The following is an 11,703-nucleotide window of genomic DNA, read 5'->3' as shown; positions in this document are numbered from 1 at the left end:
CTAATATATTAATATGAAATCATATTATTTAATTAGTATTGATCAAGAATTAATTTGGAATTAATTTAGTGATCAAAAGAGACTAATTAAATATATGGGGATTGATTGTGTAAATCATCCACTCTTATATATGTGGGCTTATGATCCATGATTCCTTATGTTGGGTTTAACCCATGTGGTGACCCATGGATACTCCATGGAGGTTAAAACCCATGGATCATAAGGAATGGGTAAAGTCATGGGTTACATGGTGTGACCCTAATGTGCACACTATATAAAGACCCCATTGGTTGGTGAAATCGGCACTAGTGCTTACACAAGAGGGCAAGTCGATTTCTAGAGTGAAGTATCTCTTCTCATGGTTATTCCAAGTTGTTTTGATGTTGTGTGAACCATTTGAGGTGTCACATTTAGGGCACTAGGCTCTTGAGCTCCATGGAATCAAGCTACAACAAACAGGTATATAATTCTACTAGATTTTATATTACATGTACTTTATATTATGCTAGTTAGAACAATAACTTGGAAAATTGATATTTCCATGTATAATAGAGAAAACATAGATCCAAGGTATTAAGGGTTGCATGTGCACCATAGGAGTGTTAGAATGCTCAAAACCCAACAGTGGTATCAGAGCCTAGGCTTGTTTTCATTTATACTTGATGCAAATTGCTGAAAATCGAAGTTTATATGCTGTCTGGTCAGCTGACTCGACGAGTCCAGTAAGGGACTCGACAAGTCCGTGCCTAAATTCATCCAACTCGTCGATTTGGTTCATGCACTCGACGAGTTGGACCCCCTGACAGCATATCTTCGAGTTTTAAGGTTGGAATTGGTCTAGAATCATTACCTTAAACTGTTTTTGAACTTATAAACTTGTTTTTTTTAATGTGGTAATGATTATGGTAAACCAATTTCAAAGTTGTTATCAAAGTTTCAAGTTTTATATATGTTTATATGATTCTTGAAAATTGTTGATATGGATTGTTCATGCTTATGAGTTTTGGTATATCATAGGAATTATGTGCAAATTGTTTGTTAGTGTAATTCTTGATCTTAAAGACATTGTATGGACTCCATAACTTGTCCTCAAGTTATGGATTACCAAGTTTTTTGTGTCACTTTGTTTTATGAGTTACTTTAGATTAATGAAAAAATTATGTGTTAGTTGTTTTCAATCCAAATTGATCTAAAAGTAGTTCATAAAATGTGTTTTTGTAACTTGTCCTCAAGTTATATGAAAAGTCACATTTATGAATCTTAAAACTCATAAAAGTGTCATAGGTTTCAAAATGAAGAGTCTTTTTCTCATAAATAGTTTTATGGACCTCATAACTTGTCCTCAAGTTATGGATGTTCAAGAGTCTCTTCATTAATGTTTTTAAAAAACTTTAATTAAACTCATAAGTTATGAAAATCCAAGAGTTTTGAATAGTTTCAATACTTTCCCTCAAGTTTTGGAATTTGTAAAGTTTACCCCTTATGTATACTTTAATTCCAAATCAAACCCTAAAATTTTAAAAGTTTAAAATTCAACCCTTATACTATTATTATATTAAAAGTTTAATTATATAGATATATATAAGAATAAGTCAGTCTTACCGTTAGTAGGCCTCATTCACGAAGCCGAGCTATAAGGGGGGTATAAGGTTATTGCCTATAAAATGGCAGTTTAATGGGTGTCCACTCTCACCCACCGCTTCCTTGACTGGTGGAGGGTCGTTAGCCGAACGGGTAGGATAAGGACTATAATTCTCCCTTCGTTAAATGTATAATGATAAATACTAAGTAACTAAACACTTATAAATTCCCAATCTTAGTTACTTAGGAAAATGTGAAAAGCTGGTAACCCATGAAATTGCACTTTGCACCTTTGTTAAGTCGTTAGTGGAGCGTGTGTGGTTAACCGGCACACTAACATGGGACTGACAATGTGTGGCAAAGGGTAACTTAATGTTTATCATAGATTGGTGGAGCGCGTGTGGTTAACCGGCACATCAATTAGGTGATAAAGTTAAGGGTACCAAGTAAATTTGCATGGTTATTCACACCTTGTTTGTGATCCTCGGCATCCCAGTCACAAACTTGAGAGGGCACAATCGAGATTTAAACATGCCATTGAAAGTTCAATGAATCTCAAAAGATCTAGGAGTTTCAATCCAATTAAAACTTAATAATTTATTTTGTTTTTTATGGTGGAAATTGGTAAATCGTCATTTACCTACCTTCAAATATTTTATAACTTGGATTACGGCATCCCTCTTCCAGTTATAAATAGTTTGTTGGGTCCTAGCCTTAATATTTCATATTGGGTGTTATATTAAGGAATTAAATCAACTAAACTTGAATTTCTCCCTCATAAATGTCTATTTCAGACAACTATGGTCTTCCCAAATCTTTAGGAACAAGCATTCCTAATGAAGATGATATCCCACATGGCAATCAAGGTGAAAGATTAATCCCTTTGTTGTGTATTAATGGGACTGAAAATCATGCTTCACCTCCTCCACCTCCTCCAATAATTCTCCCTATACCACAAGTTTCAAGACTTGAAAAGTTCTAAGTCACTCAATCCCCATTGGTAAGCAAAGACTATATGTGCTTACATCTTTGAGGTTAAGTCACATATTGGCAAGCCTGGAGAGTCGGGTGTCGAAGTCTCGAGGTAGCTGGCTGTTGACTTGGTTCTTCAGTCACTCCCTGATGACAGATCACGACATGACCCTTAGTGATCTTACATATTTGCTTGATGTTGCTAAATCAGCAATGATTTGGAGCATTGGTAAAGCAAATTAGATTGGAAGATCTACTTCCCAAACCTATTTGGACATTGACAATGGTGACATTGGAAGTCCAGAAAAGCTTTCTCTTCCCAATAGAAAGGGATTGGCCATGGTCAAGTCATTTGACCAATGGTAAAGAGAAAGGCTAAGTCTAAGACAATAAAGTGTACCATTTCCAAAAGGTCCATATGTTTCTTTTGCCAAAGGAAGGGACATTGGTTGCGAAGCTGCCGAATTTACCTGAAAAAGTTTATAAGGATGGTAAAAGTCAAAAAGTTTGACTTTGCTTCAGGTAAAGTCCATTATCTAACTCTATGAAGTATCCTTTGGAGATTCTTAATACATGATGTAATGTAAATTATATTTTGATGTTTTGGAAGAACCAAAGGAAACCTAAAGAAAGAGTATGCTGATCTGATCGCGGAGATGGATCTCGATCGCATGGTTCGATGATCAGAATTTTGAGTTGTTTCTTAAGAGTTATGATATATTGCTTAGGAATAGATAACAACATGTTTTCATATGTATTTGCATTGTAAGGATAAGATTTTTCCGCAAGCTTTAAAATAAAAGAAAAGGTTTTGATTTATTTTAAGTATCCTTACAATGAGATTTGTGAAAAATTGTTGTTTATATGTTTCCATTGATAAGCAATATTGGAAAATGGATTTGAGTCTTTCATTTGTGGTAGTGTCATAATTTACCAAATAAGGAAAGATTCTCATCACCCAAGTTTCAGTTGGATAGAAACTTGGAATCATGCAAGTTGTATTGTGTGATGAATGAGAATTTTAATCTTTGGGAAATAAAGACTAAGTCCTTGCTCACATGTATATGTGAGTAAAGTGAAGGACTAAAGGATTGGGTACAGTTGGTTGTGCGCTGGGCAAGTCGACCACAAGGAATGATAAGATTATTCGTCACGATTTACTAAAGTTTAGTAAATATGGTTATACTTACAAGTTTAAGTGTAATTTTGAAACATTGGAAAAGTTTCAATGTATGGCAGGACGAATGAGAAGAATCAAATTAGGCAGAAAGATAAAAGTTTCTCCAATCTGAAAAGGTGGGAGAGTGCTTAAGTATCTTGGTTTATGGTTATCTTGGTGATTGTGAAACCATATCATAATTGATCCTCTAAGGACACCTTAGTGCATTTGTTTGGCTAAGGAGAGGAATCGTAAATTATTGAAATGGTTAAATCAAACGATAAATCATACTTCGTTCCAAAATCAAATCTTAGAGTCATACTCCAAGATTGAGCCTTGAGTGACATAATCTTAAAAAGGTGTAAAACACTTGTCAAATGTAGAGTAAAATATTTTCTACTCTTGTACATTTGAGATTGGTAAGTTGTGATGTTTTGGATAAGACAAAGACCAACTAAGACCAATTGTCAGAAGTGTTTAACTTGATAAGAATCCGCACTAACTCTTGAATATTTGTTTTGTCAAGGAATGATTCTTGACAAAAGAGAATCTTATATGTCATGAGGTCAGTGGGAGTCTTTAAAAATCTTGAGATGGTTTCAAGAACTAATCAAGAGTATTGTTAATCACTAGCCCACGACTTGAGGTTTGTAACCTATCGTGTTGACATAGTATTATTTATGTGCCTATTCTAGTTAAAGTTGACTATGCTTGTGAGTTCTATGAGTTTTTAATTGTTTGCATAACAATGTGGACGCAATGGTAGGCCCTTGAGCTGCCAAGTGGCAAGAAATTAAGATTGAACAAGTTCAATCCATATGAGTTTGGGTTTGTCACTAACCCTGTCTTGTGATTATGTTTTTGCCAAATTCACATGGATAGGAATACATACACCATAAAAATCTAAGTGTCATAAGGTTTCTATCCGATTCATGAAAATGATGGTGAGAAAACGCTTTCACTAAGTAGATTTTAAGTAGATAGCAATTGTGATATTTGCATTCTCATGTCGTTAGTGGAGCGTGTGTGGTTAACCGGCACACTAACTAGTGAGAATGGCAAAAGGTCTACACAAACATGTGAGCTATCTAAGGAAAGGTGTATGATTTTGTTTAAGTCTTATCAAAGCAATCTTGTATCAGAAATCTGAACTTTGGCAAGAAAGTCAATAAAGTATTGATTTCTAGAAGTCCAGTTGATTTCTGAGTACATGTCAAAGCTAGTGGGAGCATAAGTGTTGTGCTAGTAAGATAATAATCATTGTGCTAGTGGGAGCATGATTATTATGGTTAGTGTTTCAAGTTAGCAATGTTAATTAGAGAAAACAAAAGGTTCAATTCGCTTTGAAAAGTTGTTTTGCTATAATTAAAGGAGAGGATTTATACTTCATTCCAATTCTAAAAGCTTAGATTAAGATTTTAATCAACTTTAGTCAAGGATATATATGAATGTTATGTTGGAATGGTTCAACATAAGGAAATTCTATATATGTTGCATTCTCAAAATTCGATTATGATTACGACATCCCTCTTCATAGTTCAAATTTTGAGAACATGGCAAATAAAAATTTTTATAGCATGAATCGGGTCCCATATGCTTCGGGTATAGGATCAATTACATGTGCTATAATATTTATACATTCTAAATTTTCCAAATGCCTAGGGCGTTAAGAGGGAAAAAGGAATAGAACTGGATTTGACTAAAATGATTAAGCAATTGTCGAGGACAATCTGAGGTTTGCCAAAGATTGGTTGCTCATGGACAATTGGAAGTATAGAGATAGGACCATATTGAGATATTCTGAAAAGAGGCAACTCTTGTTCAGAAGTGATAGTCAAAATGGGAATATGGAATTGTCTCCATAGGTGGAAGTTATTCTTTGAATTTGTGTAAGATTAGAGAACTTAATGCAAGAAGGGTGTTCAAAGGAATGTACTTTGAATGTGAGACTTCGTTTCCATGGAACTGCTCTCCATTGGAATACTTTGTAATGTCTGTTGCCAAGTCTTTGTGACTTGTGTGCATATTAATTGCAAGGGGATCATTGCATATAAGTTTAGAATCTAATAGATTATAGTAAATGACAAGAGTTTGGTATTCTTACCTTTACAATAAGGATTGGGATTGTGAAATGAGCATCATTGAAATTTTGTCAATTGATCTGTTTCACAAAGTAAGGATCATAAGACAAACATAGTGTGCATACTTGGAGTATGGCATAGCTATTGTTTAGACAAACATAGTGCGCATGCTTGGAGCATGGCATGACTATTGTTTTTATTCAAGTATTAAGTTGATAAATCGAAACATTATACAATGAATAATGAGTAATCAATATGGTGCTTAGATAAAAGGTGTTTTATTTACACTCAAAGTGTCGGCGCCATATAGGATTACTATTATTCTTGTGTTTCACTTTGCATGTTTTGACTTCCCGAATAACTAAGTTATTCAAACCATCCACAGTCGATAATACATTAGAAGTAGGTATTAAGGCAAGACTGTCATGAAGTTGGTTTGTAGATGTCTAAGGTGTTGGACATAGCATAAGTTGCTACAACATTCATGAGTGCTCATAAGTTCTGAGTATTGGATTAAACCCACGCTCATTTGAATCACTTCATGGATTTTATCACGAGTGAATCATGAGACGATAATATCTTATATTCTTCAAACCTAGAGATATGAGTTGTTGACTATGAGTTGGTTATACATTGATTGCACGAAAACGCATTGGTAACTCGATGTTATAAAACGTGTCTTTGTGTATGATTCAACAAGTAGTTAGTACAAGCATATGAGTCAAAGTTTATCCATTCCTTTTACCCTTAAAGGGATAAAAGCGATATCTGTGGGCCCCACTACTAGAAAAACAGCCTTTTACGACGCGCGAACCATGACACGCAGTGATTTATGATACGCAAATGGGTGTGTCCAAAAAATAATGTCATCTCTTCCAAAATTTAAATAATTTAGGACGCGCATTTTTACGTGCCCTAAAATTAGTGTCTAAAAAAACACGGAGGGCACCTATAATAAAATGCGTGTCGTCTAAGAATGTCGCTTTATAAATTTTAATAGAACGCGCGCGTTCCATCCGGGGAAAATGAACTTAGGTTGCGTTTAGTTACGGAAAAACAGTTTTCATTTTCTGTTTTTCGTTTTCCCTTTTCAGTTTTCGTTTTCCGTTTTCGATTTTCATTGGAAAATTTAGAAAACGCGTTTAGTTAAAACTTATTCATTTTTCATTTTCAGTTTTAGAAAATTAGAAAACGTGTTTAGATGTGTATTTTTCTATCGGTTTTCATTTTTAGAAAGCGGTAGCGGTGGTAGGGTGGGTGTGGGGACGGTGGCGGTGGTGTGTGTGTGTTTGTGGGTGTGTGTGTTTGTGGGTGTGGGTGTGGGTGTGTTTGTGGGGGTTGGTGTGTGTGTGTGTGTGTTTGTGGGTGTGTGTGTGTTTGTGGGGGTTGGTGTGTGTGTGTGTGTTTGTGTGGGTATGTGTGTGTGTGGGGGGGGGGGGCGATGGTGTATGTGTGTGTGTTTGTTTGTGGGTGTGGGTGTGGGTGTGTTTGTGGGGGTTGGTGTGTGTGTGTGTGTGTTTGTGGGGGTGTGTGTGTTTGTGGGGGTTGGAGTGTGTGTGTGTGCGTGTTTGTGAGGGTGGGCTTGGGAGTGAGTGTAGGTATGTAGGGGTGTGGTGGGTTGGGGGTGTTAAGGTGAAGGTAGGTAGAAGTGGATGGGGATGGGAGTGGGTGTTTATATTTTAGAAAAAATTTGGAATTAGAAAAATATGGAAAACAATGATTATCGGTTTTCCAAAATTTTCCAACTTCTTTGTAATTTTAGAAAACGAAAAATTTTCATTTTCTGTGAAAAATTTAGAAAAATAAACGAACTAAACGCGTTTTCAAAATTCTCATTTTTCGTGGAATATTTTTCCGGAAAACAACCCATTTTTCCGCAACTAAACACACCCTTAAAATCCCGCCTTCCTTTTTTTTCTCCTCCACTTTAGTTTCCCTAGTAGCTAGGCTTTTTGTCAAGAACTTGCCCCGACCGCCCTCCTCTACTGCTCGTTCTCTCTTCAACTTCCCTTTCTCTCCTTCTCACTTCGACAAACCCTTTCTCTTCTTCTCAGTTCTCGACGTCGACAGCCTCTCCCACCTCCGACGTTTCTCTTGGTGTTGGCGCCTCCCACCCTTGACCTCCGTCCAGCCTCGCCCCACCGTCCAACGCTTTCCAGCGACACCCAGCCGGTGGAACCCCTCCTCTCCGGCAATCACACCTCGCTTGCCCTTGCAACCAACATTAGGTCCGGTGACCTTAGGCTCACTGCTTCTATTGCTCAAATTTACAAGCCCTATGTCTTATTAAGGTATGTTTTTCTTGATTCTAACTTCCCAATGTTTTCGTTCTTCTATAAGAACCCTAGCTTGCTAAATCTCTTTTTCTTTCCGGCTTAATTTCTCTCTATTTCATTTACGATCGAAGGAACAAACTTCCGATTTTTGGTGAAACTAACAATCGATGATGTGTGATTAGGTGAAATAATCGACTAGGGTTAATTAGGAACAAAGACACATGGAAACGGGAAAGGGGATGAACAAGAAACACACAATATGTTTGATTAGGTGAAATCATCGGTTTTGGCAATTTTCTTGCCATCATTGGTACTACCGGAAAGCTTAGTTGGCAGGAGGAGCCGCTTCACTTTGGCGGTCAAGAATAAAGATCATAACCTGTTATTTGTTTGTAACAGCGTGTTCGCTTATATGATGCAAGTGCCAATGTGTTAAGAGGAGAGTTCCTTCATGGAGGTGCAGTTCTTGATTGCTGCTTTCATGATGATACCTCTGGTTTTAGTGCTAGTGCAGATAACACTGTCACAAGGTATGACTAAATGATGCATATACTTTCTTGGATTATTGACTTATCTTTTTCTTGACTAAGTTTCAAGCTACATTCCTTTTACATCTCTCAGGCTTGTTTTTGACCACGAAAGGGAGGATCTTTTGGGACGCCATGATGCCCCTGTTCGTTGTATCGAGTACTCTTATGCAACAGGTTAGTGTCATTCATTTCATCATTTGTTTTCATTTTGTTAATATCATCATAGATTCATACTTTCATTTCCTTCTATTACATCATTGTGTTTCAATTCTTTTTCTTGTTGGTGGTTTTTAGGGCAAGTGATTACAGGTAGTTGGGACAAAACTTTGAAGTGTTGGGACCCACGTGGTGGAGGTGCACAGGAGCGTCCAATGGAGTTTTTTTATGCAATGGCACCAATTATTTTCTGTTTGCAGTATTTCTCATAGCTTTTAGTATAATTTATCACATTCAAAATAAATATCTTCGATCACAAAAACCAAACTGTGTTCCAAAATCTCTCTTTTCTCTTTTCTTCAAAATTTGGGAGTGCTTGATGAGGAATAATTTTGAATTTTCAATGATCATATGTTGTGTGTAGTTAGTACTATTTCATCTTCAATTCTAAAATAATAAACAATATGAACATTTAGAATGTGATGTATCATGTAGGTGATTAGTTTAGTGTAGGATCTTCTTTATGGAGATGTAGAACATTACTATGTGGGCTTCCATTTGGGCATTTTATGTCCTAATCCAATGTGGCATTTCTCTAAAAGATTACAGTAGTCTTGGGGAGATGTTCAAAAGGATTGTTAAGATGATGTTTTGTAGGTTATGCACTTAGCTCTGTAGAAGGTCGTGTTGCAATGGAGTTTTTTGATGCCATTAACAGCACTTTGCAATTCAAGGTAACTTCACCAGAGGCAGCTCTGGTTTTTCTTCAAGCATGGAAGTAAGTTCAGAAATTACCCATCTATAATTTCAAGTTGCAATGGCTCCATGCCATCTTTTTATTTATTTCTTTATTTTTAGTCGATTGACCAGTTACTCTCATGTCATCTACAATCATAGAGCTGCTGGGACCCCAAATGTGAAGGTAGCTGCAGTTGTAACTGGTACATCAACCATATTTCATGAAGCTACACCTTCATCTGAGCAGTTTATTGAAGTTGCCTTTACTCCATCAAAAGGTACTATCTGTAAATAAATGTCTTCCTTCTAAATTCCATACTATCACTCCAAACATCTGTAGAAAATAATATTTAGTTTTATGATCTTCTTTCATAGCAACTGGAAAGGTTCTTGCTTCAGAGCCTCCAAAGCAAGGGAATGAAAGATGCACTGTGTTGTACCCTGCCTCTGCAAAAGTTGGTCATGATATAGGTACACCCTTTAACTCCTTAGTTTATTTCTCTTCCATAACATTTCATCTTCATAATTATATATGTTTATACATGTGACATTTTCACTATCTCATGAGGTCATATATGTACTAAAATCAAACAGAGGAAGGTCTTTCTAAGCGTGGATTCCACATCACAAGATTGAATAGTTACACAAATTTTTAGTTCTGACAAATTTTTGATGTGGCATTTCACATTCTTATTAATATCAAGGGAATGTCTGTTACATTATTTTTGGTTTGTTGTACTTTAGGAACCTGTACAACATGTGGATCAAACCATTCTACAACAAGCACTCTCTGCTTCTGTAGTTGCAGTTGCATCACCTTCTACAGTTGGGTAATTAATATTCTGATGCTAAATTCTCTTACTATTTTCTTTGTATTTCAGCTTATATTTTCTCTTATTCTACAACAATGCTTGGGTGGATCTTCTACCTGAACCACAGACATGGGAGGGTTCTGTTGCATGCATTGGTGAAACCACTGCTTCAGCTGCTAGAAAATTAGGCTTAACAAATGTATACCACCCATCTACCCCTGGTCTTCACGGGTAATATATAATTATATATAATATTATAATTCCTCTCATACTATTTATTATATTCTTATTATTATTATTATTATTATTATTATTATTATTATTATTATAACTTCGCGTGTTTATTTACCCTTTGCATTTGACAGATGGGTTGACACCATTTTTGATGCTTTACGTGTACATAATCATCTCTCAAATGTCTAAAACCAAGGTAGCTTGTTATTACAATTTACTGCTATACCCTTTTTTGACCATGTTTTATTTCTTGTTTCCGGTTTAAAGTACCTTTTTTTATGCAAGAATTTGAGAGTTGATGCATATGATCACTAAATGAGGGAGTACATTACAATTTACAAGAACAAATTACATCTTTGTACATCTCTATAATAAATATTATGTAATATTAGCAATGTGTTACATTTACTTACTATTGGAATGATTATTTGTATTTGACATATTAGTGCAATGTATTATCTTTATTGTTTATGGTATTTTATTTTGTATTATGAGACTTTTAATGTGTTATTTAATTTGAAAATTAGTAAATCTATCAAAATATATAATTTTAAAAACATTTAAAATTATGACACGCAAAAATGCATGTCGTCTTCCTTTATGACAGGGCCTTCCTTGATACGCATTGTGTGTCATAAACACGCGCGTCGTAAGGTTACGACATGCAAATGTGTGTCGTCTTCCTTTATGACAGGGCCTTCCTTGATACGCATTGCGTGTCATAACTGCGCGTCGTAAATGCGTGTCATAAATGCGCGTCGTAAATAGACGACGCGCAAAAGCGCGAAGTCTCTCGTTATAACCTTCCTTGACACGCATTTGCGCATCGTCTGAGCGTTTTACGACACGCATTGCGCGTCGTAAAAGGCTATTTTTTTAGTAATGCCCCTTGATGATTTAGTGATGACACCCTAAGTGCTTGGTCAAGTGTGGACTGATTTGATTTGTTCAATTAGTCGGTCGTCATAAATCAGAAATCGGGAAACAATAAATGGACAAAGAGAATGATTATAATCTATGTCTCAGTCCATATGATATCTAGAATGGAGGAATATATGATCACTTATCTAATGGACGCGTCAGTGATTTGTTCAGAGTTCGACAACAGCTTTAAAGAGCTATGATTGCTGGTCAGGTCGGAGTCATACTTGCAATAATATTTAT

General features: G+C 35.9%; 2 protein-coding genes across 4 annotated transcripts; both read left to right on the top strand.

The window, feature by feature from the left end:
* The first annotated feature begins 435 nt into the window (after nucleotides 1-435).
* Nucleotides 436-9,027, top strand: LOC145131367 (mitotic checkpoint protein BUB3.1-like). Its single transcript, XM_079066060.1, has 4 exons — nucleotides 436-459; nucleotides 8,469-8,599; nucleotides 8,691-8,773; nucleotides 8,894-9,027. The coding sequence occupies exons 1-4, from the start codon at nucleotides 436-438 to the stop codon at nucleotides 9,025-9,027; spliced, it is 372 nt and encodes a 123-aa protein (XP_078922186.1).
* On the top strand, nucleotides 7,735-11,010 carry LOC145134783 (uroporphyrinogen-III synthase, chloroplastic-like). Of its 3 annotated transcripts, none has more exons than XM_079069614.1 (10): nucleotides 7,735-8,084; nucleotides 8,252-8,599; nucleotides 8,691-8,773; nucleotides 8,894-9,533; nucleotides 9,653-9,771; nucleotides 9,869-9,964; nucleotides 10,238-10,323; nucleotides 10,433-10,536; nucleotides 10,671-10,735; nucleotides 10,825-11,010. In XM_079069614.1, exons 4-9 carry the CDS (start codon nucleotides 9,448-9,450, stop codon nucleotides 10,726-10,728), a joined length of 549 nt encoding a protein of 182 aa, XP_078925740.1. In that variant the 5' UTR covers nucleotides 7,735-8,084; nucleotides 8,252-8,599; nucleotides 8,691-8,773; nucleotides 8,894-9,447; the 3' UTR covers nucleotides 10,729-10,735; nucleotides 10,825-11,010. The 3 variants fall into 3 exon arrangements, with proteins under 3 accessions (XP_078925740.1, XP_078925741.1, XP_078925739.1); XM_079069615.1 differs by having other exon boundaries at nucleotides 10,807-11,010; XM_079069613.1 differs by having other exon boundaries at nucleotides 10,671-11,010.
* The last annotated feature ends 693 nt before the right edge of the window (nucleotides 11,011-11,703 follow it).

Source organism: Lactuca virosa, chromosome 8 (assembly GCF_052849685.1).
Source record: "Lactuca virosa cultivar CGN04683 chromosome 8, Lactuca_virosa_CGN04683_v6, whole genome shotgun sequence".
NCBI classification, from domain to species: Eukaryota; Viridiplantae; Streptophyta; class Magnoliopsida; order Asterales; family Asteraceae; genus Lactuca; species Lactuca virosa.
This window is presented reverse-complemented; position numbering and strand designations above follow the sequence as displayed.

Excerpts from the sequence above, each read along its gene's own strand:
- LOC145134783 (XM_079069614.1), top strand. The coding sequence starts at position 9,448 with ATGGAGTTTTTTGATGCCATTAACAGCACTTTGCAATTCAAGGTAACT. Across the intron at positions 9,965-10,237 it reads AAAAGTTGGTCATGATATAG|GAACCTGTACAACATGTGGA; the intron begins GTACACCCTTTA and ends GTTGTACTTTAG. Across the intron at positions 10,324-10,432 it reads GCATCACCTTCTACAGTTGG|ACATGGGAGGGTTCTGTTGC; the intron begins GTAATTAATATT and ends CCTGAACCACAG.
- LOC145131367 (XM_079066060.1), top strand. The coding sequence starts at position 436 with ATGGAATCAAGCTACAACAAACAG. Across the intron at positions 460-8,468 it reads AATCAAGCTACAACAAACAG|CGTGTTCGCTTATATGATGC; the intron begins GTATATAATTCT and ends TGTTTGTAACAG. Across the intron at positions 8,774-8,893 it reads CGAGTACTCTTATGCAACAG|GGCAAGTGATTACAGGTAGT; the intron begins GTTAGTGTCATT and ends GGTGGTTTTTAG.